Genomic DNA, 26847 nt, shown 5'->3' with positions numbered 1-26847 from the left:
AATAATGGGGAAAAAAAAGGGTAATGACTTTAAATTGCAACACTGAAAACATCATTTTTGACCGGGTGCAACACTGATACAAATGAACAAGCAGTGACACTTTTCAGACTTTTAAGTTGTTTGATTATATTGTTATGTTGCTCAAATCAAATCAAGACTAAGCAATCATAGTGGACACACCAAAAGTGAATGAAGTGATTTATTTATTTTTTGTTCTGCTAGATTTTATATCACTATTAAAAAAAAAACACCTGCTGGTCATTGAAGCAAATTTGGAGTGCTGTATGTCTGAATTGTGGGACTTTACATTTCCTAGATTAAACAGTCTTCTCTGGAGCAAAGACTCCCCAGACGGATTATCAGAAAACTGTCGGCTAGCTCTTAGGACGGAATGAAAGTCATCAGGCATCGGTACCTCTTCCAGTTCCAGCTGCCGATGATGTATCTCACCCTAAAGAATTCAACTTACTCCAGCCACTTTCATATTGCATCATATTGCACTGGTATTGGTTGTTGTTATGTCTATGTTCAGGAGAAGTATGTATACATGTTTAATTTCACAATGTAATTTTTCAAATGAAGAGAGCAATTGATTGCTAGTTCTGTTGCCCAGCAGATCAGTCTGATTCTTGTGGGAGAGAAAATATTTAAAACTGCATTAATTCTTTTTGTAAGAAGGTTGCATGACAGCGGGTTATTTAAGATAGTCTAGCCACCAGGGGGCGCTGTTGCGCTTAATCGCGGGAGTGCTGCGGTTCGCATAAGAGAAGAAGAGACAGAAGATCGTGAGAAGCTGGATAACGTAGATGAAACTTATGTATCTACAAAGTTATTACTTTGTATCAGTTTATCTGCCGTTTGTGCGTCCAGAGAAATGTAAGTTATATTGTTTGTTTACCGGAGCATTTCTTTGTTGCTATATTTATAAGTCTGCTAGTTGAGTATTTTCAGCAGTGTTAGCTATCTTCGCTAATGGTTCAAAGTAATTCATGTTATGCTTTCTGAATGTCACTGACCATTTTCTTGTTTCCAGTTAAATATCTGATATAATATATTATGCATATTATCTCTGTGTATGATGTTTATATCTTCATGCTAATTACATTGTTATTTGGATTGTATGCTATAGTTAAACATATTGTGAGCTGTTTATTGATAGCTATTATTGTTTGGTTTATTCCAGAACCACACACACACACACACCCAAACACCACACCTGTAAGTGCTATCTTTACTGGATTAAAGCACCATAAAGGGGATTGACCGCTTCCTGCCTCTTCCTTCTAAGTCTTGGGGGAATTTATAGACTGTGTCCTGACAGACGTGCACTTCGCGATTACAAAACAGAGAAGCCAGTCTACAATCGTGAATTATTAATAAGCCTCCACAACAAATGGTCCTTCGAGCCGGATAAGGTAATTACGAAGTGAAAATGGCTCATGTTCCCCCAAGTGAAGATGTACGTCCACGCCGACAGGTGCAACAACCAAGATGGATGGAAGATTATGAAGGGTACAACCTCCCACAGGCTGGTAGCTACCCCGCGGGCACCCCTGCTGTGATAGAGGAGACTGAATGGAGGTCTAGAGAGGGATTTGCCGAGATGACACCCCTCACCCAGCGCCTATTGCAGCATCACCCTGCTGGGCTCGTAGAGACATCTCCCAGTCACCTCGGAGTCACAGCACCTGTGTATGTAAGTACGCCACAGCCATATCAGGGCCCACCTGTAATGATGGATATGCTGCAGCAAATGCAAGAGGATAACAGGAGGCTGCAGCTGATGGTGATGGACATGAGACGTCAGATGGACAGGAGTGGTGCAGTCCCTCCTGGTTTACAGTCTACACTGCTGCACCATCCACAAGAGAGTCACACCCCTACCAGAGGAGAGGGCACCAGGCCCCCATCGTTCCAACCTTCCATGCTCCATTCACCACCGGGAACACGTCATCCACAGCACGGAGACCAGTACAGCCAGCCTATGTCACCACCACCCTTGCAGGCCGCACCACCGCCTCCAGCAAGGGAGCTGCACCGCCCGCCCGCACTACAGGACAGGGATATAGCAGACAGTGATTGGCGCTGCCTCCCCCACCAGTAACCTTCTCCGATCACGATTATGACCCCCCACAGGTGCAGCCTACACCCGTAGGGCAGCCTGCTGATATTGTGGAGAATCTCAGAGAACGTCTGCAGCAGTTGGAATCGCGACTGTCACCAGCCCCATCCATGCTGGCAGAACCACGATATGATAGTGTGCTGGCGTCAGCTGCACCCCCACCCCCCCAACGAATAACCTCATCAGTGCCACTGCCAAACAGGGCACAATGAGAGGACATATAGGGGCCCGGCGCCATCTATCCCTAAGTTTACACGGGGTGACCCAAGAGAGTTTTCTAGACTGAAGCTCGCACTCAATAACATCCTTCCTGCTTACGCGACGGAGATGTTCAAGTACCAAGTGCTCTGTGACCACCTCAAGTTTGAAGAGGCTCTCCTGATAGCTGATTCCTACAGTAACTCCTTATTCCCCTACTCTGACGCTATGGTTTCCTTGACCAAACACTATGGTCAGCCTCATCAGCTGTCTCTACAGCGGATTGCAGAGCTCATGGAGGAGCCCGCTATCCGAGCTGGTAATACCGTAGCATTCAGGAGGTTTGCTCTGAGAGTCCGAGCTCTTGTCGGGATGCTGGAGCAGCTGGGTGAGGATGGGCACATAGAGTTAAAGTGTGGGTCTCACGTAGCCAGATTACTAAAGAAACTGCCCCAAGATCTCCACGCCATCTTCCGACGTCACCTTTACTCTTGGAAAGCGGGAATCCCGTCTTTGATGGACTTTGCAGAGTGGCTTGACTATGAGCTGGAAATCCAGGAGGACGGAGATCGGTTTGATAAGAAAGAGGATGCGCAGAGATGGAGAAGCGGGGCGAAGAAGGACCACGACAAGGATAAAAGAACCACCAGGAGTACCATGAATGTGCTGCATGGTACCGCCTATGACACAACCCCCAAAGCAAGTCAAGTTGAAGTCTCCAATCACCAAGAGACCATGGACAAGCCCAAAGCCTACTGCCCCTACTGCAGTAACATGCAACACTTCCTGGATCAGTGTTTGAACTTCAAGCTACTAACCAAGGAACAGAAGATGACCTGGGTGAAGTCCAATAATCGCTGCTGGCGTTGTGGACGGTATCATCAGGCCGCCCAGTGTAAGTTGAGAGTTCTATGTAAGACGTGCAAAGGGAAACACCTCGAGGCCTTGCATGAGGTGAATCTCCGGCCTGGCAGGAATGAGCGCGCTATAGGGAACGGGACTGGTGCAGAGTTGAAGTCGGCTACAGATGTTTTGTACCTGGATCGACATGCCGGCTGCAATCAGGTCCTTTTGAAGGTCAGTAAGGTGCTATTGCGTAACGGCAACCACACCCTGGAGACATACGCCATATTAGATGATGGCTCAGAGAGGACGATCCTCCTCCCGGAGGCTGTTCAGAAGCTGCAGCTTCAAGGAACTGCAGAGAGCCTCGCCCTGAGGACAGTGCGGCAGGATGTAAGGACACTACATGGCTCATCTGTGACGTTCAAAATCTCTCCGACTGGTCAGCCAAAAAAGACATTTACGATTGAGGGAGCATTCACTGCTGGCGGACTAGGTCTTGCTGAACACTCTTACCCAGTGAAGGGACTTCAGCACAGATATAAGCACCTCAAGACGCTCCCCCTTCAGTCGTTCACAGACGTCCACCCACTCCTATTGATAGGCTCTGACTGTCCGCACCTGGTGACTCCTATCGAACCAGTCCGTCTCGGCCCGCCTGGGGGCCCAGCTGCAGTGAAGACCAGGCTTGGCTGGACACTGCAAGGGCCAGTCAAGTCTGTCCAACAGTGTAACCGCCCACAGCAGTGTCTGTTCATGTCCACCACTTCCCCTGCTGCTGAACTCTTTAATCAGGTAGAGAAGCTCTGGCAACTGGACATCCTGCCATACAGAAATGAGAAGCTGGTGACTGGGTCACGAAGAGACCAAGAGGCCCTGAACCTTCTAGAGGCAAAGACCAGGAGAGTGGAGGTGGATGGAGTCCTCAGATACGCCACCCCACTGTTACGGATCAGTAACATGCCTTTACTCAAGGCACAGTCTGAAGTGGTACTTCCCAGCCTACGTAGCACGGAGAAGCGCCTTGGTAGAGACCCAGTGAAGTCGGAGGCATATCAGGCAGAGATCATGAAGCTGAAGGAAGCGGGTTATGCCTCCAGAATAAGTCAAGAGCAGGTAAAGACTTCCAAGGAGTCATGGTTCATCCCCCATCACCTGGTGACACACAACCAGAAAAATCGCATTGTGTTCAACTGTTCCTACACCTATAGGGATAATAACCTCAATGAGCTACTGTTGTCCGGCCCAAACTTGGGTGCATCTCTCCTGGGTGTCCTGCTGCGGTTTAGGGAGCATTCCATTGCTGTCAGCAGCGATATTAAGGGAATGTTCCACCAGGTGAGGTTGTTGCCTGAAGACAAGCCTCTCCTGCGCTTTCTTTGGCGTGACCTACAGAGAGACTCCCAACCTAGTGTGTATGAGTGGCAGGTCCTTCCTTTCGGGACCACTTGTTCCCCATGCTGCGTCATATATGCACTACAGAGGCATGTACATGACCACACCCACCCAGGGGATGCAGAGCGTGAGTCCATCGAGAGCCACTTCTATGTGGACAACTGGCTACAGAGCTTCCCAACTCCAGATATGGGCAAAGATGTCGCAGACAAGCTGAGGAGGCTGTTAATGGAGGGAGGCTTTGAACTAAGACAGTGGGCAAGCAGCACGCCAGAAGTCATCCGCCACCTGCCCAAAGAGGTCAGGTCAGAGAGTAGTGAACAGTTGCTAAACCACACAGACATGGACCCACAAGAACCTGCTCTGGGGCTGCGCTGGTTATGCCACTCAGATACGCTGCAGTATAAGCCACAGCCGCTGGAGCACTCTCCTGCCACCATGAGGAACATATACAAAGTATTGGCCAGCCAATATGACCCCATAGGATTCCTCACGCCATATACAACAAGGGCCAAAGTGCTTGTTCAACAGTTATGGGACAAGAAGCGGGAGTGGGACGACCCGCTGCTGCCGGGCGAGTTGCTCACGGCATGGCAAGATTGGGAAAATGAGCTACAACACCTGGACAACATCAGACTACCTCGCTGCTATGTTACTCCAGCCATGGACCATGCATCCAATAAGCGGGAGGTCCACATCTTCTGTGATGCGTCTCAACGTGCTTATGGCAGTGTGGGATATCTACACACAGAAGATGCAGAAGGGCATGTGGAGGTGGCATTCCTGACAGCCCGGTCCAGAGTGGCCCCCAAGCGTCAGCTCTCCATTCCACGGCTAGGGGCTGTGTGCTGCACTCACGGGCGCTCAACTTGCAAATGTGCTAACCCGAGAGCTCACATTGGAGATATCCAGAGTAGTTATGTGGACGGACTCCACAACTGTTCTTGCTTGGATCCAATCTGACTCTTGCCGCTTTAAGGTGTTTGCAGGAACCCGTAGTGCAGAAATTCAAGAGTTGACTGATAGCCAGTCCTGGCGCTACGTGGAGACGTCAGAGAACCCAGCGGACGACCTCACCCGGGACAATCACTGCAGAATCTCTCAGGGGAGAATCATTGAATCCATAGACCCTCGTTCCTGAGGCTGCCACCCGACCAGTGGCCAGTGCACCCAGTCAGAATGAGCGCAGACATCGCTGAAGAGCTGCGAGGTCCTACAACCTGCCTCGTTAATATGGTCACTGGCACCCACCATTCCTTGCCCGATGCTCAGCAGTTTAGCATGTTCAGTGAACTGGTGAAGGCGACTGCAGGGTACCTTCATGGGGCGGCTGTTGATGCTAAAGGGACTCCTACAGCAGAGGAGTTCAAGGAGGCGGAACTCAGCATCCTGCAGTCCGCACAAAGAGAGAGTTTCCCTGAAGAATTCCAGTGTCTGACAGCTGGGAAATGAGTCCCTTCCTCCAGCTGCTTAATCACACTGGCTCCAGAATATGATGCATCATTACAGCTGATACGAGTAGGAGGTCGACTGCGACGTTGCCAAGATCTGGAGAACGATGTAGTCCTTGACCCGAGACATGCTGTGACCAAGCTGCTCATCCGACAGGTCGACCATGATCTGAAACATCCTGGTGCAGAGCGACTCTTTGCGGAGCTGCGGAGGAAATTCTGGATCCTTCGTGGCCGGGAGGCCATAAGAAGAGAGCAGCGCTCATGCCCTGAGTGTCAGAGATGGAGAGCCCAACCCGTCAATCCGCAGATGGCAGACTTGCCCCCTGCACGGCTCAGGCTACATCAACCAGCCTTTTACTCTACAGGGATTGATTGTTTTGGTCCGATGCAGGTCAAAGTCGGTAGACGGATTGAGAAACGCTGGGGCTTGCTCTTCAAATGCCTCACAACAAGAGCAGTCCATATTGAAGTGCTGTCCAGCATCAACACGGACTCCTTCCTGATGGCCTTAAGGAGGTTCATATCCCGTCGCGGGAAACCAGCAGAGTTGCTCTCGGACTAGGGCACTAATTTCAGAGGTGGAGATAGGGAATTACAAGAAGCCTTTGAAACCCTCCACCCTTCTCTTCAAGCCCAGCTGGCAGAGTACCAGATAAAGTTTCGCTTCAACCCACCTAGCGCCCCCCACTTTGGAGGCTCATGGGAGCGGGAAATCAGGTCTATTAAGGCTGCTCTGACTGCTACCTTGGGCTCACAAGTTGTCAGTGGCGAAGTGCTGACCACCGTCCTTATTGAGATTGAGGGTATCCTCAATTCCAAGCCTCTCGGCTACGTATTATCCGATGTAGCAGACCCAGACCCGGTCACCCCCAATCTGCTGCTGATGGGGCGGCCAGACCCTTCGCTACCTCAGGCAGTATATCACGACTCAGAGCTGCTCAGCCGTCGTCAATGGAGGGCCTGTCAAGTGCTGTCCGATCGCTTCTGGGTGCGGTTCCTGCGCCACTATCTGCCCACACTGCAAACTCGGTCCAAGTGGCAGTCAGATACACCCCCTCTCCAGCTGGACACTATCGTGATGATTGTTGATCCTCAGCTGCCCAGGGCATCATGGCCTGTTGGGAGAATCGACAAGGTATTCCCTGGGGCTGATGATCTGATTCGCACAGCGGAGGTTAAAGTCCGGGACCGCACCTATGTCCGACCTGTGAGCCGTCTTATTAGACTCCCTGCTGTACCACAAGAGAATGAACAGTGATGGACTGAATACTGCAAATGTGCTGGTACACATTTGGGGGCGGCTGTTCTGAAGGTTGCATGACAGCCGGTTATTTAAGATGGTCTAGCCACCAGGGGGCGCTGTTGCGCTTAATCGCGGGAGTGCTGCGGTTCGCATAAGAGAAGAAGAGACAGAAGATCATGAGAAGCTGGATAACGTGGATGAAACTTATGTATCTACAAAGTTATTACTTTGTATCAGTTTATCTGCCGTTTGTGGTTCAGTGTGCGTCCAGAGAAATGTAAGTTATATTGTTTGTTTACCGGAGCATTTCTTTGTTGCTATATTTATAAGTCTGCTAGTTGAGTATTTTCAGCAGTGTTAGCTATCTTCGCTAATGGTTCAAAGTAATTCATGTTATGCTTTCTGAATGTCACTGACCATTTTCTTGTTTCCAGTTAAATATCTGATATAGTATATCATGCATATTATCTCTGTGTATGATGTTTATATCTTCATGCTAATTACATTGTTATTTGGATTGTATGCTATAGTTAAACATATTGTGAGCTGTTTATTGATAGCTATTATTGTTTGGTTTATTCCAGAACCACACACACACACACCCAAACACCACACCTGTAAGTGCTATCTTTACTGGATTAAAGCACCATAAAGGGGATTGACCGCTTCCTGCCTCTTCCTTCTAAGTCTTGGGGGAACTTATAGACTGTGTCCTGACAGACGCGCACTTCGCGATTACAAAACAGAGAATCCAGTCTACAATCGTGAATTATTAATAAGCCTCCACAACACTTTTGTTTATTTGGCTGTTTGCAAGTAGTTACACCCTCAGCAGGTCAAAAACTAAATTAACAGTGGTTTAAAGTGATATGCTGGGCGAATGTGTGTTTGTATTAATCAGTGTTTTATAATTGTGTTTGTCTCATACTCCTGAGGGAAATATCTGCTGCTCAATAATACTTCAACATTCAGAGGCTGGTTGCTAATTGTGTGTCGATCTGTACCAGACAGTGTAGCAATAAGTGAGTTTATCAGGATTATGTCCCACTGACTCTACTCTGACAGAGCTGATGTAAGCAGACTGAACATAAACAAAAACATTTTAGGCCATAAAACAAACAAAAAATTAGCTGAAACGTATTAAAAACCTTTTTAAAAGCTGAAGGGAGCTGTAAAATTCACATGGCCAATACGTAATACATATATTAGTTGAAATATACTGTATCTGTAGCATTTCACAGTCAAAAGTTCTTTCAGTGCAGTGGGTTTTATTTACACACGAGTATCTATTCAACTGGTTCGGGTTCTGTCAATAAATTACCGTGAAGTCACTTGTCTTTTACTCTGCAGTAAATCTCCATTGTGTCAGCTTGGCTTGTGATTCATCTGGCCGAGAAAGTCATTAAGTTTTTTGTTTGTGACTCCTCTTATTTTTGGCAAAGCGCCAAAGGTGGATCAGCATTTTCTGTCTGCTCTACATCTCTCTAAATTTAAGCTCCTTGCTCCAGGCATTGTCACGACAAATAAGCAGTGTGGGCGGTGAACAAACACATTGCACGCATGCACACAAAACCAAACATCACACCATGCAAGTTCTCAACAAAGCAGAACAATATAGTGAAGTGATTATGACACTGCAAACAGGGACATTGTGCCACTGCACTAGTGTGTGGGTAGATGTTTGTTGGTGCAAACTGTATTAATTTGTAAGTGTGATATACATGTGAGAGGTAGGAGATGGTGGGAATGGATAGAAGGATAGAGCAGGATTGAGAAAATTTTGACATGTTCACAAAGGAGGCTTTCTAAGTAACTCATTACACCTGGTTCAGTTCATATTGACAGGGCCCTCTGGGGGCTTAATAGAAAATGTGGTCAGATTGTTAGAGAGCAGGCTTCACGGTAGAGTGATGATTAGCACTGTAGCCTCACAGCAAAAAGGTTTCACAAAGAGAAGAGAATCCTGGCTGGGGCTTTTCTGTGTGGTCTGCATGTTCTCCTGTGCATGCATAAGTTCTCTGGATGCTTCTTCCCCCCCATCCAAAAACATGCATTTTAGGTTATTGGGTGACTCTAAATTGACTCTAGGAGTGAGTGTATGGTTGTTTGTCTCATTTGTACCTGTGATGGACTGGCGAACCATCCAGGTTGTACCCTGCCTTTCACCCAATGGCATCTAGGCTACAGCCTAGATATCTGGACACTTTGTTTTTATGATATTTTTAGGTTTCGCCCATGAAACTAAGCTGTAAAAAAAACAGTAGCTGTAATTTAGTCTGAATAAAAATGTTTTGTGGTGCATGAAAACTCAACAGCATAAAAAATGCCCTGATTATTCATCGCAATCCACAGACAAATTTATTTTCCCACTGTATTCGATTAAAGCAACTCGTCTATTTGTGCAGTAGAAAGCATCACGGTACTCTTCCTGAAATATCCTCGAGTGCGAGTGCTCCGGGAGAGTCAAGTTAAACTTGGCATTATGATGAGAAATCATATTAGATATTTTACTTAAACTGACATTTTGTTTTTTTAAGTTACAAGGAAACCCTCCACACAATGCCAGCAGCTGATGTGAAACTGAACATGCTACCAAGAGACAAACTTAAATGCTCCTTCACTGACACCATTTCGTGGCTGACTTCTTTAAAATCTCCCTGAAGCTTGAAAAAGTCTTGTGACTAGGCTGTGCCTGTTTCTGCATGGATGCTTGTGCGTTATGAGTATTTGCAGGTCTGGTCAAGAGAAACAAGACAGAAAAGAACAGACACAATCTAGACAGACTTCTCGAAACACGCATAAAGTCTCATTCCTGCTGAGCCACTGCAGGATTGTCTGTAATGATTTATGTGGTGTCCATTTTGCTGTGGACAGACTCTCTGTCTCAACACACAAGGGGTAGTAATCACCCAAACTGACCCGCTGTGAAATGAATCAGTGTCTGGTTGTCAACTCAGGCCTGGTCATCTTACTGAAAAGATCTGAGGCAACACAACAGTTTTGTGCACACATTTCTGGCCTTATAAGTTATGCATCTCCCAGATACATTGGGAATTTTTTTTTTTCTCGCAGCACAGTTCCTGGGAATAAAATGATGACAGGTAAGACGTTAGTTAAAATTCCAGGTTTTACAAGCCCCTGGTCATCCTTCACAGGGAGACCCGAGCGACTGAGTGAGTCATAGGGAATAATAAGATTGAAAGGCCAGTCCTAAAACTCTGAACATGTCCTCAGTTAATAAATTATATACTTAATAGGAGTGGGGAGATCATCCTTTAAAAATTACTTTTTTTTTTACTTAAGAGAAGAGTACTAGTACCATCACAGAGTAGAGGGCTTACTTTTTCCAAGGATGAAATACAGACTTACTGTTCTCTTGATCATTTCATCTTTTGTCCTTTTTGTTCTCGGAATAGATGATGTTACAAGTTAGGAAATTGGGTTTTGACTCAGGCTACTATAACTTTGGTATTGTTTTTTAAATTTAAAAAACAACAGGTCTGGGCAATTCAAATCCATGTTTTTATTTCAGTTGATTGCTGATTTAATTGCTTGACCACTTACATATATTTTTAATCTCTCTTTAGTCTCATACGAAATCCCTTTCATGAGGAAATCTGTCTTTGTTCTACCTAAAATTGTTTAATCTCTTGTGTCTCTTATCAGTGAACAATTCACTGATAATTAAAAAAAGGAACAAAAAATATAGCAGCCTAAAAGTAGTCAATTATTTTATTGAATTCCTAGGCAACAACTTATCTAAAGCCTACGATACTGTGGATAATTTACTGTTTTACCGAAAGAAAGACTGCTCAGAGTGGGGCTTTACCTGTCAGGCAGATTACAGTGTGTGCAGGCTGAAGGTATTACCTCAGGTCTTCTTGATGTGACTGAGGGTGTTCCTCAGGTCTCAGTTTTGGTACCCCCTCTATTCATTTCTAAAAAAATAGTCTTGATCAAAATGTTCTTTAATACCATGTTTCACTTTTGTGCTGACGATACCATTATATATTTCCCCGTGCTTACTCTTGATAAGGCTCTTGATAATCTGCAGGTTGTATTTAATACAGTTCAACAAAATTTTGGGGTTTTAAAGCTTGCCTTGAAAGCCAACAAATCAAAACTTTTGTTCTCAAATGATGGAATCTAGGTCACAAAATCTTCCATCTGTTACTACATGATGAGGAACTGGATATATCTCTTACTCTCTAGTGCTTGCTCATGTTGCTTGGTCAGTATTGTCTATATGTAGACTTGATTACTGGTATGTTATCATTTACAAGGCAGTTTTAGTGTGCTTCCTCCTTATATACATTCCTACATTTCTCAAAATAGTTTGGCAAATTATTGACTTCATACCGAGAACCATTTTTAGTGATACTGAAATGGGAAATTGGGCTTTGAAATATGCTGCTTCTTTTGAATTTAATCAGCTTAATAATCACTTGAAATTAGATTACTGATCTTGTTGAATGAATTCAAAGCAATTTTATGTGACTTAGAGGCTTTAAGATGTGTATGTTTTGATGGATTGTTTTTACTTTGGCATATTCTGGCTTAAGATATGTATTATGTGATTTAATTTATTTGTGCATTCTCATTTTATATTTTAGTCATGTTTGATCCATATGTATTTGTCAAATGTCTCTATGTGTGGATGTATTTTAACTTTGCTGATGCTGCAGTCTTGGCCAATTTGCAATTGTAAAGGCGATCATTCTTTTCATTGTTAAATTGAGGTTATAATGATAATTAAAATAGATATAGATACATGAATTGGATTCGAGCAAAATTTAAACAGAAAAGTAAAAAGAAACATACGTGAGTAAGTAAGTAGTAAGTAATATTTATTTATATAGCACCTTTCACGGACAATGAAGGTCACAAAGTGCTTCACAAGAAGTGCACAGAAAATACAATAAAAGTCAACAATAAAAACATACAGTAATTAACAACAATAATAATATTACAAAGTAAAATAAACAAAGTGGTCATAAAAACAGCCAATACACTGCTGTGGTTAGAAGGCTTGTCGAAACAGATGGGTTTTAAGTCCGCTCTTGAAAGCATCCACTGAATCAAGCGACCGTAACGAGAGTGGGAGATCATTCCGCGGAGCAACGGCCTGGAAGGAGCGATCTCCTCGGGTCTTAAAACGAGTACGAGGGACCAGGAGAAGATTTTGGTCCTCGATCTGACCTAAGCCTTCGCGAGGGAGTGTACGGATACAAAAGGCCTCTAATGTAGGAAGGAGCCTGACTATGGAGAGCTCTAAAAGTCAGCACCAGGATTTTTAAATTAAAACGAAAAGCCACTGGAAGCCAATGAAGGGACTTAAGAATGGGAGTAATATGGGCCCTTCTGTTTGTGCGGGTCAGTTACCTCGCTGCAGAATTTTGGACACGCTGCAAACGAGACAGCTCCTTTTTGTTTAGACACGAAAACAGGCTGTTGTAATAGTCTAAACGAGAAGACACAAATGCATGGATTATCAACTTCAGATCATCCTTGGAAACAAAACTTCTAAGTTTTGAAATATTCCTGAGCTGATAAAAACAGTTTCTTGTCAGCTGCTTTGTATGATGCTCCAGTGACATCTCTCTGTCAAAGATAATGCCCAGATTTCTAAGGCTTGATTTAGCAGACAAGCTCAGATCACCCAAGTATTGCTTGATTCCTGGGATTTCATTGTCAGGGGCAATAACCAGCACCTCAGTCTTTTCGGAGTTTAAATGCAGAGAGTTTGCGCCAAGCCATTGTTTTACTCTCACAAGGCAATTTATTAATGAGTCCAGTTTGTGGATCTCAGAGGACTTAAAAGAGCAGTACAGCTGGATATCATCTGCAAAGAGATGATAAGAAACACCAGCAAACTCCTGAAGTATTTTACCCAAGGGAAGGACATAGAGCACAAACAAAATTGGTCCCAAAACAGAACCCTGGGGCACTCCACACAGCAAATCTGCAGAGTCCGAAGTGAACTGGTTTGAAGAGACGCAAAAGGTCCTACTCGACAAATATGAGGTGAACCATGCTAGTACAGGACCAGAAAGACCAACCAGGTCACGCAGTCTTGTTAACAAGATTTCATGGTCGATGGTATCAAATGCCGAAGAGAGATCCAGCAGGACTAAGACAGTGCATTTCCCAGCATCCGCAGACATCATAATCTCGCTTGACACTTTGATCAGAGCAGTTTCCGTGGAATGATGCTTGCGGAAACCAGATTGAAAAGGGTCAAAGATGTCAGAGTGCTCTAAAAAATATGTGAATTGTTCTGCGACCACCTTCTCTAAGAGTTTGGACAAGAATGAAAGTTTTGAGATAGGCCTGAAATTCTTTAGAACAGTGGGGTCCAGGTTAGGTTTTTTGAGAAGTGGACTCATAGGACTTCCTATGAGAGTGAGTTGATTTTAGAAAGATAATCAAGACCTAAATAATTCATCATTCCTGCCTTTATGGACTGTTTACCTGTCAACATTACCTCATGACAATGGGTATAGATAGCTTGCCACTTGGCACACATTCTCATGCCATTCATATGCAAAACAGGCTTTTAATGTATCTTCTTACGACATTGAATGATACATCAAAAGGGTCTCATCCTGCTTTAATGTGAAATGACACCAAAAAACAGGATTGTATGCAGTTACATACAAGTACACAACATGGCTATATTATAGCATTTTTTTTTTTAGTTTTTTCATCTTGCGTCAACAAACACATCATCTAGAATAGCATTTATCATTTAGCAGTAATGGGAATAAAAGCAAGTGACAGCCTTAATCTGCTGTATGATTTACCCTCACAAAATTAATCAGAAATTCACTCGAATACTGTACTGTAGAGGACATGAACATGGTCCTAATCAGACTGTGGGCTGTTATCTCTTTTCTTACAAAGCCAACAATTTGCAGTAATGAGGAGGCTGGTTTTCTTCTGCCTGAAGAAGCAATTGTGCCTCATATTTGCTTGTAATTGCTTTGCTTTGTCACCCAGATAATTAGTGAGCTGGATATCAAATACCACTGCATTCCGTCTGAAGGGAACCAATACTGACTTACTGACTGTACAGGTTATGATTGCTGTTTTCAAGTTCTTTTCAAATGTTAACCTGGTCAAAATGGACATTGAAGGACCGGGCTATTAATGTCCAAGTCCCAGAAATACTCAGTAAATATGTGTTAGTACACAGCTGAAAGTGCCCAAGAATTGCACTCATTGACAATAAAAATAATTCCAGCTTTATCATTTAATCATAAAAAGTTGAATTATGCTATCTATACAAAAGCTCCTTGATGTCTAAAAAGACTGAAAGACTAAATGTGTAAAAGTTGAAGAAGCTTCTGGAGACCTGACAGCAAGATGAGCAGGGAACAAGATAAACTACAAGGAAAAGAGCTGCTGGATGAAGTAAAAACAAACACTTCACAAGTCACTTTGACTTCTCAAGGACAAAATGTACATTAACTTCCCACTTAAATACTGAGAAACTAATGTACACTCAACACATTTCACCCAGTGAAACTTAAAGAAATCATTTAACTCTGATGTAATTTTCGAAATGTACCCTGAATTAGTCTTTGTCAGATGTCCTGTCAGTGGATAGTCTAAGATACACACAAAACACACGCCACACAAAAAAGGTAGCATGTGACTCAAAGTGCGAGAACAGGCTGGCTTGCAGGTCATCATTCATCACAGTAATGCAATAAAGCCACACAGATGAAACACAGACACCGACTGCGCTCTGAACGCTGCACACAAAGACATAAATACATTTCCAGTTCTCAGTTGTTATATGATGCAGGAAAACTGCAATGAGGCTGGAAAATGTGTTATATGTGTTTTTCTCCTGTGATATAGTTCAGCAATAGAACTCTGACTTCAAACATTTCTACAAATCTTTTTCATCCTCTGATGCTGTAATAATCCCAATGTATGAAAATTCAAAAGTAATCATGCAAAAACACATGAAATCATGTTGTTCGTGTATTTGGCCAACAGACACTGTAGTAGTGATGTTACTGCATCAGCCTGGTCTACAGTTTCTTCTCATGCTCTGAGGTCAACAGGTCAGATGTTGTTGGTTGCCCCGCGTACTCAGTTCAAAACTCGGGGGGATCGGGCGTTTCAGGCAGAGGCACCAAGACTGTGGAACTCTCCCTAGTTTTACGCAGTCTTACACAGTTTTGACTTCACTGATGTTTTTATACAAAAAAGCTTTTGATTAATTAAATTGGTGTTTCACAGTGTATTGTGTTTTATTTTATCTGTGAAGCACTTTGTGATTTTTATCTGTGAAAAGTTCTATATGAATACAATTTACTTACTTACTTGCTTACAAGTGGACTGCAGCACAATCAGATCGAGAGAAATTCCCCCTCTTTGCCATGAAAAGCTTCTCGGTTGCTTTGGGTGTATGTTTAGGGTCACACTGAATGACCTTTTGTATGAATTTTTCATTTAAAATATAATATGGTTGAGAACAAAGGCTGAAAAAGAAAAATGTGTTACTGTCTGGACTGTTTTATTTCTTAGACATCAAGGCAGAAAAGGATAAAAAAAGAATATCACCTTGTGTTAGATCATTTCAGAATTTTGTACCACTTCCTGCCAGCCCAGTCATTCCAATCGTTTATCGATTCTCTGATAAATGACTTAATATTTGTAAAAAAACATTATTAAATCAGTTTTTGGGTTGCCTGGTTGCCTTAAAAACAATCCCTTTTTATAGTGCTGCTTCACCTCCACCATGGCACTGACTTTGTCTTTTAATTAGATTTTTAATTTGTCTTTAATTATTCAAGAAGACCACTCTTTTGGAAGATTGCCATTTACTTCCTGGAAGAAGGCCTCAGAGCATTAGGTTGAAAACCCATTAATGAACAACATATTGATCTTTGTAAATGCTGAGTTAAATTTTTTAGAAAATATTTTACTCATAGTGAGAATGATCTGTTTTCCCTTAATTTCAATATTACATATTAACCGCTGAACATTTTAGTACCGTATATTCTAGAAGAGGCTCCGTTCTAGTGGCGGCGTGCAGCAGCATCTCAGGATATATTGAATCTTTAAACTTGAATCTTGAATTTATTTATTTAATTTTTCTGTGAAAACACAGACTTTGTAATCATTTAACCATGGCAACGGGAAGGGAGTTAGCATTTTGGTGTAGCTCATTGATTCTTTCAATGTCTAAATAATGCCGGGAATTAGATCTCAAATCCACAGGAGTTGAAGAGGAGATGTCAAGGATGCAGAGCAGGACAAAAACAGACATTTTTTTCCTTGATTGTCTTGGGAAATGTGAGATCATTGGCAGATAAAATGAATGAGCTTGGAGCTCTGACGAGGAAATTTTAGGGAGGCAATATCATTTGTGTCACAGAGGCTGTAGGAGAAAAATCTAGCACCTCTTCATCTAGCTTTTGGACTACTCAATGGACAAAGATTGCAGACAGAGAGTTGATTTTCCAGTTGTCTACCGAGAGAGTTTACCTGTGTAACCTGCAGTTGCTGTGTGACATCATCAGACAAGTTGTTGCCAAGCTACAAAAAATCTCAAACACACCTCCTTCTACTGCACTTCAACTTTCCAAAAGTTTGTCAGCTGATTTTTTAAAATTGGTTTTGTTATCTATCCTGAGCATTAAAATATCCACAAAAATGATCTAAACTGCAGAGATAATTTTTGGGCAGTGATTAATAACAAATTATTGAATTGTAATATAGTAGAATTGAACTGAATCAGCAACAGTAGTGAATACATTAATCATACACTGACTGGACTTTACTGCCTCATCTGACACTTCCTTCACTATTTTCCTCACACACCCAGCTCCCTCAACAATGAGACAACAGACTTAGTTATAGTTAAGCTGCCACTTGTATAATGTCCAGTTTTATTTATCTCTAATACTCAGTTACTGACAGACACTCTGACATTTCATTAATGGTGTATGTAAAACTGAATCCCTGCATCCCATAGACAGGGTGGGTAATAGCAGTAGGTGGTGTTACAGCCTCCTGTGTTGCAGCTGAATAATTTAGGTGACATCTTCACCTCAGGCAGTAATATATGTGCCAGTACCTCTGATTTGAAGTTTTGTATGCTCCTCATGTTCAGTCACTGTGGTTACAAATGCTCTGGAATCCTCACTGACATGTAAGTGCAGATGTCAGACAGATGTCTGAGAACTGACTGTGTGAAGAGAAAGGCAAAAGACTGAGCATTGCACAATTATTCTTGTTTTTATCTGAACATTAACCCTCTGTGTGTCTAATGAGTCTATGGGGAAGTGTCTGTGATCCTCTGGACAGTTTTTAAAAAAACTATCTGTAAAAACTAGGCAGTGACCAGAAGTCAAAACAGTTGATTGTATCAGTCCATAAAAGCAGAACAGCTTAACAGCAACATTTCCAACAGGTGTTTGATCCATGAATCGACCAATTAATTTAAAGTAGGCGAGAGCCACCCAAGTGTTATGTCAGACCATTCGAAACTGTTTACATCAGCGTGGTCTGCATGCTAGACATCAAGGGTACCTGACCACACCACCAGGCACAGGTGTCAACGTCTTGCATGGGTCAGGGAGCATTTACGCTGCACGAGGGACCAGTAGATCTCAGTGCTGGTCTCTGATGAAAGTCGATTTACGTCAAGGAGAGCGCAATGCAACAGCTACTGTTGTCACCAGACGAGCCTTTGGTGGTGGTGGTGTTACATTGTGGGCAGGTGTGTCTAGTCAGTACAGAACTGCCCTACACTTTGTGAATGGTACTGTGACAAGCCCATACCACCTGAATCATTAATCAGTCAATCTGTCATTGTGCCCCTGCATGAACAACACAGGCCCGATTTCATCTTTATGGATGACAATGCTCCAGCTTATCGAGATCGCATCATTAGGGATCGGTTGCTTCTACTTAAATGCCCTAATTTCATGATATAATATCACAGTAGAGTGAACTTTTTCCATTTTCCATAGGTTTCTCCCGAAAGCCAAATATCTTTAACTTTTTGTGAGTAGTGTATATGTGTACCCATGGTACACATATACAAGCCCTTTTTTTGTTAAATTGGACTGTGTTTTATTAGTTCAAAGCAGCATCCTTTTGCATATAAAATGCACTACATAAAGGTGAAGCCTTCTGTGGCAGCTGCCTGATAACTGTATTGCCTGGGCATGCCTTCACAGTAGTTGGGATGAAAGAAAAAGGGGACACGGTGGATCAAAGGAGATTGAATTACAGTAGAGAAGCAAGGGTTTAATAAAAATTTGAAATGGCCCTAAATAATTTTCAATATCATTAAATATCTACACAAAAAAGGAATTGAAGCACTTGGATCACTGTGCCTACTTGAATGTAACTAAGCTGCCAGCAAGCGACGACCAAATGTTGTGAAAAAAACAGGTTTAATGGCATATACATGTCTTTAATGTACTGTCTTTAATCATGTCACCGATTCCTTCCATAGATAGATAAACATGTCAATATGAGCTCCAAAGCAACACAATGTGCATTACATGTTCATTCTTTAGTCTCTCTAAACCCATTGAAATTCAGCGGACCATCACGCATGGTTCATTTGAATGCATAGATTCCTCCTTCGTAATGTCTCTTTACTTGATTGTGATAACAGCATAGGGGAGAGGGAAACAGATGGGTGAAAATAATTATACTCGTAGAGGGCAAACTGTAGCTAGGTGACAAGAGAGAGAAAAGGAGAAGGGGAGATGAATTGTAAGGAAGTGTTGGGAGAGAGTACTGAGAAAAATCCTCTGCACTGTGATGTGTGTCATGTTTTAATGGGAAGCAGAAACAGTCATAATATCTTTATTAAGGTGTCTCTTCTTGTCAGCTAAAACTCGTTATGTGATACAGGATTCCAAGCCTTGTTAGATAATGAAAGAGTAGAATATTTCTTGAGAAAAATGTAGTTCTTAGAGGTGTTTGCAGTCAAACCAGGATGTATTTTTAGAGAGTGATTGACTTCCCAGGCTTCAGGGGCTGAGGAAACACTGGAACCAAATAAATAATTGTTTAAACATTATTTTACTGATACATTTGGTTCTTGATATTTGTGCAGAAATCACCATTGCAATTATTCTATGATGATTTAGCTCAAATTTACTTGCTGCAGTAAAGATGCCAGTCATTTCTCATCTTTGTATTTCCCTCTCATCTCCCTTTGTCTTTTTCTTTCTTTCTGTCTCTGTCAGTCATTACCATGCATCAATATGACAGGCTTAATTTCTACAGGCTGTCTCAGACTCATGGACTCTTCAGATCAATAATGAAATTGAGATCCCATCAAATGACCCTAGAGGAAACTGAGCCTGCTGAGTTGAGTGTAATTTAGCCCTTTACAAAGCCAAAGATGGTTTGGTCGTTCTCCTTTCAGTGGCATCCTGCTAGCTCATGAATCCTCATCATAGCTCTTTTTTTTTTTTATCTAATTCATCCATGTCACTGAGATAGTACTATAAAGCATTGATAATAGGCTAAATACTTAAGTTGTATAACGACTTTTGAAATCGTGGAAAGTGGAAAGAAACTCAAATTTGCGTTGAGGTAAAATGTCAGCCTCGAACGAACACAAAAAGGTTGCTTCTCTCTTAACCTATAAGTCCATCGTTTCCAGCTTTGTGAAAGAAGATTTTGTTTCTTATACATATGGAGAGACTGTGTCTCTACAAACCAAATACAGAACAGATTTGAACAGGGGCACATTTCACCGTTTCTGCATACGGACCTTGATTTGTCTCATTACTCAAACGGGCATATGTGATTAACCAAGCAGCCAACAGACAAGCAGGAACAGGTTTAATTGAAAAAACGTGTTTTTAGTTATGCTGATTTTGTTAGATGATGCTATACAAGCAGGAGCGATTTGATCCCCAAAATATTATCTGGGTGTTTTAGTCCAGTTTTGATAATCTCTACAATTTCAGTTGGGGTAATATCTTTACATGCATTTTGAAAATCACCATAAAACACCATGTTTTTTTTATGGTGTCATGTAAACATTGTAATTTATTGTGGCACAAACCTTCAACAGGAATTTACTCACCAACTAGGAAGAATTTTATGATTTCATGAAAAATATTAGCTCATCTTCAATTTCATTGCAGGGCAGTCTTAAGTTGGACTTCAGCTTTAATATATGAAAACACAAAACACAGTGGGTCCACTGTGATTTACTGTAATAACTGCTGAACACCATGTGCCGCTCCTTTTTGGTTCATTGAATTCCAGATTTATATATCAATACTCAGATAACATTTGTCATCCTTAACTCCACCCAGCTTTTTTCCTCGTAAGTTTATACCAAATGTCTGCTTGGGCTGCTAATCTCATGAATTAAAGAGCATCTACTTCTTTAAATTCACCTTTATCTCAGTCTCTCAGGCTTGCAATGAATTCTTGTCAATTCATTTTTGTTTAAACTGTTCCAGTTTACAACAAAAGTTAACTTAGGGCACTTTACAAAGAGTGAAACACAAAAAGTAAAAAGAGTTTTATTGGGATGGTAGGTAGTTCAATCGCTCATTCTTGACCTTAGCAAATAAACAAATCCTATACATATAATATAGAAATGTACATAGTTTCCATATTAGCAATTTCTTTGCGTAGTTTTAAAGTATTTTGATAACGGGGTACTGAAAATGAGAATTAAAATATGATATACTTTAGCAAAGAAGATTTTTTAAGAGCCTTGTTAGAACAGTATGTAGTCTTTGTTGTGAAGTTTGCATGCTGCAGATATAAATCAGGACCCTAAATGCCAGTATATTAATGATGTGTGCTTACAGGTGCGACAGAACACACCTCTGGTTTTCTGCTGGGTTGGGCTGATTTTTCAGATGTAACTCTAACACTAAATCAAGCATGATTGTTGCAAAACTTGAGTTCCTGATACCTTTAGGTGTAACAAACTCTTGTGCTCGAGAGATGGTGAACAAGATAAAGAAGCATTTAGCTGCTAAGGTATTGATATATTTTTCAGAACACACACATACACAAAAAAAGCTCAATGGAGAGTTTGGAAGAATATTTTATTTTTTAAGCTGTTACACTCTGTGACATGAAACAAAGGGTGTCCCATGTCTGGTGGGTGTGTAAACAGGCAACTGGATGGTTACGTGTTCACTCATTATAACTTAAGTTGGAGAAAATTCCACTCTCTACAATTTATCAAAGATGTGATCAAACATTTCGGCACATGACTTCAAAATCAAGCCAGCAGTGAGTGACATTTACATCAAATATAACTGTTACATTCAACATTTTGCCAAATGAGTTGACACATTGCAGATTAAGGCTGTCTGCACCATGTACATTTCTCTTAATTCTGACATTCACATTTTTTATCACATTGTGGGTATGGTACAGTGTACGCTGCTGTCTTTTTGCCTGGTATGTGTCTCTGGCAAGCAAAATATTGTCAATTCCAGTTGTCTATCTACTGATCTTTTGTGGAGCAGTTAATTCAAAGGCACTTGAGTCCAAAACATTTTCTCAACAGCAATAATAAAGTATGTAATTTCATTTTGTATTGTATCATATCATTTGACATGGGGTTGTATTGTTTTGCATCTCATTGACTTTGTTTTCCATGCTAGAAAGCTAGCAACAGTCTAGTATATTTACAGTCTGATCCATGTATAAATGATCAAATAAGTTTTCAGTTCTGATTTTCATCTCCAGTCCACACCTGCAAAGTTTTGTTACTGTATCATGCCTGACTACAATGCTGATATGTTACCGTACGACAGACAGAAAAAGAAACACTCCCAAAATACTCCAAATTACCTTTGTGATAGTTCCTGCTTCAGTATGAGTCACTAAGACCATATTATGCTGTAAAGACACACAGACACACATTCATATGGAATCTCAGGATAGAAGCAATATTTGCTACACTATCACAGCTTGATGTGTCTTTTAATAATATGCATCTTTGACCTATAAAATCCTGCTCTTTGGCATTTACTTATAGCTCCATTAGGATTCATTTTTGCACATGGAGTGTGTCGCTGTGTGATAGACACATAATGCTGCTTGATGAAATTAATTTAAGAGGCTGCATCATCTGCTTTCCAGTGGAACACCATAATTGTCCATTATTGTGTTGGACTGACAAGGCATGTCAGCGCTTTTTGAGAACCACAGATAATAAACACATACTGAATGTGGAGCCTCGTTTGCTCTGACCATTCAACAGATGTGCAACTGGAGATGCTTGATTCTAAATTGATATTTTGGAGAAACTATAATGCAACTTAACGCAGCAGGAGGTGATGGGATTTTTCTGTCATGAAGATGATACTTGATGATACCTTTGGCAGTGGAAGCATTGGTGTCAGCAGAGCAGCAGTTTGTTGGAATAACATTCACACACTGAAACAATTATACCAAATAAAGAGGCTGATAAATTTATATTTCCTGCAATATTGCTGGTGTCATTATCGATTGTTGGAAGTGACAGCACGATACCCTGTGAGCATTTTGCTCACAGATGGTCTGATCCTAATGAACCAGGCTAATGAGCCAGATGCCTCTTTGCTGCATGGCACAAGATATTATGAGGGTCAATAGAAAGATTCCTTGATGCAATTGACAGCACATTCAGAAATGAGTGCAGATGTAATCTGAGTCACTGGGGAAGTTATGGTAGGTGAACAGAATCACATTGTTCATTTCATAAGTAAAGCCTTTCAGATGTATTCTTTTGTTTTTAAGAGTCCTGAGAGGACATAACAGTTGTGTGCAGCAAGAGGAGGAACAAAATCACAAAGAAGGGAAAGATAGAACTCCTTGATGGTTAGCGTAATTTCTCACTTGAAAAACACAAATTCTACTTGATGTTTCTTAGTTAGCTTTATTTAGCTTCAGTGATGATTTGATGATTTATGCAGAGTAAACCGTCTGTGATCTATTTGCAGTGCTGAGTATAATTAGATCTCCTGGCGTTTTTCTGTTCTTTTAAATCTGGCATCCTGTGTGCCATTCTACTTGTTTCATTATCTCTGTCAATTTACCTCTGCCTGTCATCTTTCCATCTGTCTGCTCTTTGTGTTTACTTGTTATCTATTTCTTCATCGATGTTGTGGGAGTGGCAGCGTAGATATTAGAAAGTCAACAACAAGCACTCACATAGAATACATTTATCATTTAGACTCAGAGATGGCACATTTGCAGTGGATTCAGAGTTTAATGCTGCCATCCATTGTGATAACACTAATTGCAGTTTTGGTATGGGTCCAGCGATTTTCTGTATCTTTTAAGCTGTCCAAAAAGTCCCATTAGAATCACCATTCCCCCACAGCTAAGAAAGTTTTGCTATTTAAAGTGCACAAGGCATCTATTTTCTGTCATTTGCGGCAAAGTTGGTGTATAGTCCAGTAGAGGGCAGCATAGACAACTGAGATGTTAAGAGGATAAAAATGGCAAACTAAAGTTCCTCCTTTTATTTCTTTTCTCTTACAGGGCAAAAGTGTTTCGAGGAAAGAAGGTCCTTGGAGATTATGACATCAAAGTGGAGCAGGTATCATAATGATTTTTAAAGATATGATGCAAAGGAATAATTCATTAAAGGTTAAAAGGGATCATAAAAGAGATGACAGAGATGAAAGTGAACTGACAGACTGCTCAAAATGGCATGATATTACTATTTCAGTTTACCCATCACACTTATCATCAAACACCTGAAAATCTAAAAACCCAACCTGATGCCACATTTACATGCTTTTACCTTTCAGGCCTGATGCGACGTATGCATGTCATTAATGTTTTTTAGACACATGAACAATTATATGTTTTCTAGATGCTGATCATCTAAAGTCACAGTTTACTGACAAAGCAAAATGTTTAACCCCTCAGATGTCTTTTACATCAGTTTCTAGTTTCTTCAAAGTAAGAAAAAAAGGTTTTTATGGACAGTTTGAAAAAGCTTGAATGTAATGGTTTAACATTAACAGGCTACTCCTCATCGTAACATTTATCTTGAAAATTGGAAATATCTACAGATAAAATTGTGGGAAACCAGGTTCACCTGCATTTTGCATTACTTCACTGCAAATATAATGTTGCTGATATGAGCATACCTGGTGTTCCTAATGCTTTAATTATATATATACTTTTTTAAACCAGTTACATAACAATGTGACATTTGTTACAAATTTCCTCTGTTGGACACAATAAGTGATGAAGACTGGATATATGATATCCAAGATAATCAGTATATTATCCGGATAGTTACTGAGAATATGTTTTTGTTTTTGCACACCACATGCAACAAACAGTACATACGGTACCAACTCTTGCTAATTCCCAAGGTGTCACACATGATGCCATTTTGTCTCCTTCATATTACAAATAAATCCAGAATGAGGCATTTAGTAGCTTTGGTGTTTGGTTTAACAAACCATTTTGCATAATATTTTGAACCAAATCTCAAACCTTTCTGAAACCAAACCATGTACTTTTGATTCCTCAGCCTAACCAAATAGTCATGGGAGAGGCACTTAAAGCAACACTAGAGAAATTTCTGAACTGTAAATGTGCTTCTTACTCGTTTGGAAGGATACTGATCTTTGTTTTTCACATAACCTGGCCTGAAACTGCTCTGGAGCACCCTGGGGCTGAGATACAGTAGTCCACATTTTTGGTTTCCAGCACGTCACCACGCCATTTTGCTTTAAACTTTGGGCAGTGTCTTTATGGCCTCTTCAAAATGATAACAAATTCATGTGTATGGCTGTACATTTGCAGCACTCACATGGAGATTTGTGTTTACTACGATGGTGTTACATCCCACTGTAAGGGAAAGGCAAAGTGCAAAACAATGGCCAAATTCTCTGGCTACTTAAAAAATCTAAAAAGTGTTTTATTGGATATTCATTTAATGTATTCTCTAAACTGCATTGACATTTTTATTTATTTCCAGAAAATAATTAACTCTGATATACATGAGAAACACTCTAAAAATAACCTTTTTTGCTATTGCTGGTCAGATAATGATATACTATATCTTAATTGTGGCCTAACCAAATGAAATACTTAAATATTGAATATGTTATCATCTAAACGTTGAGCTAATGATATTTTTTGTAAGTTTTGTAGCCAGAACGTTAACAGACTAAAGAAGTTATTAATTTGGTCAATACTACCGGCTGCTAATAATACTAAATGCTAAATAATACTACCTCAATACTATCAATCACTTGAGAGACATCATGTATTATAGTGGATAAGCTTGCTTTTTTTGTTTCTCCCTCAAACCACCTGAGAGCTTCCTCCACAGTAAACAATTCTTTGGTCTTGTGAATGAGTAACCATGTATAAATGTATGACCACACTTTAAAAAACCACCTGAGCCTCTTTATACTCTGCTTACTGCTCCTACTTACATTTCAAATGACATATTGGTTTCATATTGGTTTAACCAACTAACCAGCAAACCAATTCACAATGCACGGTAACTGCATTTGGAATGACTATTCTCAGGGGTTTCATACAAAACAGTTTCACACCTAATAGATGTTAAATCACAACCTCAAGCCTCACCACAGAGATGACTTATATACCAGATGAGACAAAAGTCGGCGGCTATGAGTCACAGAGAACCCTCGCTGTGCCTTTAACCACACAAAGAAGCAGTAACCTGTATTATTTACTAGAGTGAATGCATGGTTTATGTGTGCAATAGAGTATATTACGAGTGTGCAAATAAATTACAGCTGCAAACAGGTAATAAAGTTTTTTTTACACATCTCTTTTTGCTGCTTCTGCAATGGACGTTTGTCGGATGAAATAGTGATCCTATACTATTTGTTAATCTAATCTCAGTACAAAACATTAGAACAAGTGATAAAAAAAATGTATGTGCCTGACATGACAGTTGATATTGAGTAGAGGTTCCATATTATGCTATATTTCTTGGTCATAAAATGAAAAACTGAGAAATAAACTAATTTGAGTTTGTGCTTCTTGTACATGAGTTTTTACAGCTGTTTGTTTCAAGCAGTAGACATAATTTCACAAAAATGATAATGCACGATTATGTTGCATATATCATCACATTTAGCACCATGATGTAGAGTAACCATTTATACTGTCCTGTGTTGTGTTGTCTTTTTTTCTGTCTAGGCTGAGTTCTCAGAGCTCAACCTCGTTTCACACTCAAATGGAACCTGTAATGTGGACATGCAGGTCATCAGGGGCGGCACCAGGGTGGTCAGGTCAGCCTCACAAATACACACATATGCACATATTCAGAACCTGAATCCCAGACCCTCACAGACTGCGTCCCTTTTTTAAGCTCTAACTGTCGAGTTTTACGTTGATGGAAAGATTACCAAAGCACAGAGGAAAAAACTGTGCAAAATTATAAACAATAAAAACTATTAAATACAAACATTTTCAGTGACTTATTTAAAGTATAACAAACAAAGAAAATAGACAGAGGGGGGAAACAGCGTACATCTTTGTTGCAATACCACTGGGAGAGGCTAAGTCAATTTTACTTATGTCATCAAAGGAAATAGTAAGAGGACACAGAATAAATACCTGAGGAAATA

General features: G+C 41.0%; 1 protein-coding gene across 1 annotated transcript in view; it reads left to right on the top strand.

Moving 5' to 3' along the window:
- The window catches only part of syn2b (synapsin IIb), an 87900-nt gene that overhangs the window by 28116 nt on the left and 32937 nt on the right, over window positions 1-26847 (top strand). Inside the window, exons 2-3 of the mRNA XM_075461371.1 lie at window positions 23756-23813; window positions 26417-26508. Of these exons, the coding sequence (XP_075317486.1) occupies window positions 23756-23813; window positions 26417-26508 (150 nt within the window). The remainder of the gene's footprint in view (window positions 1-23755; window positions 23814-26416; window positions 26509-26847) is intronic.

Source organism: Odontesthes bonariensis, chromosome 3 (genome assembly GCF_027942865.1).
Source record: "Odontesthes bonariensis isolate fOdoBon6 chromosome 3, fOdoBon6.hap1, whole genome shotgun sequence".
Classification (NCBI taxonomy): domain Eukaryota; kingdom Metazoa; phylum Chordata; class Actinopteri; order Atheriniformes; family Atherinopsidae; genus Odontesthes; species Odontesthes bonariensis.
This window is presented reverse-complemented; position numbering and strand designations above follow the sequence as displayed.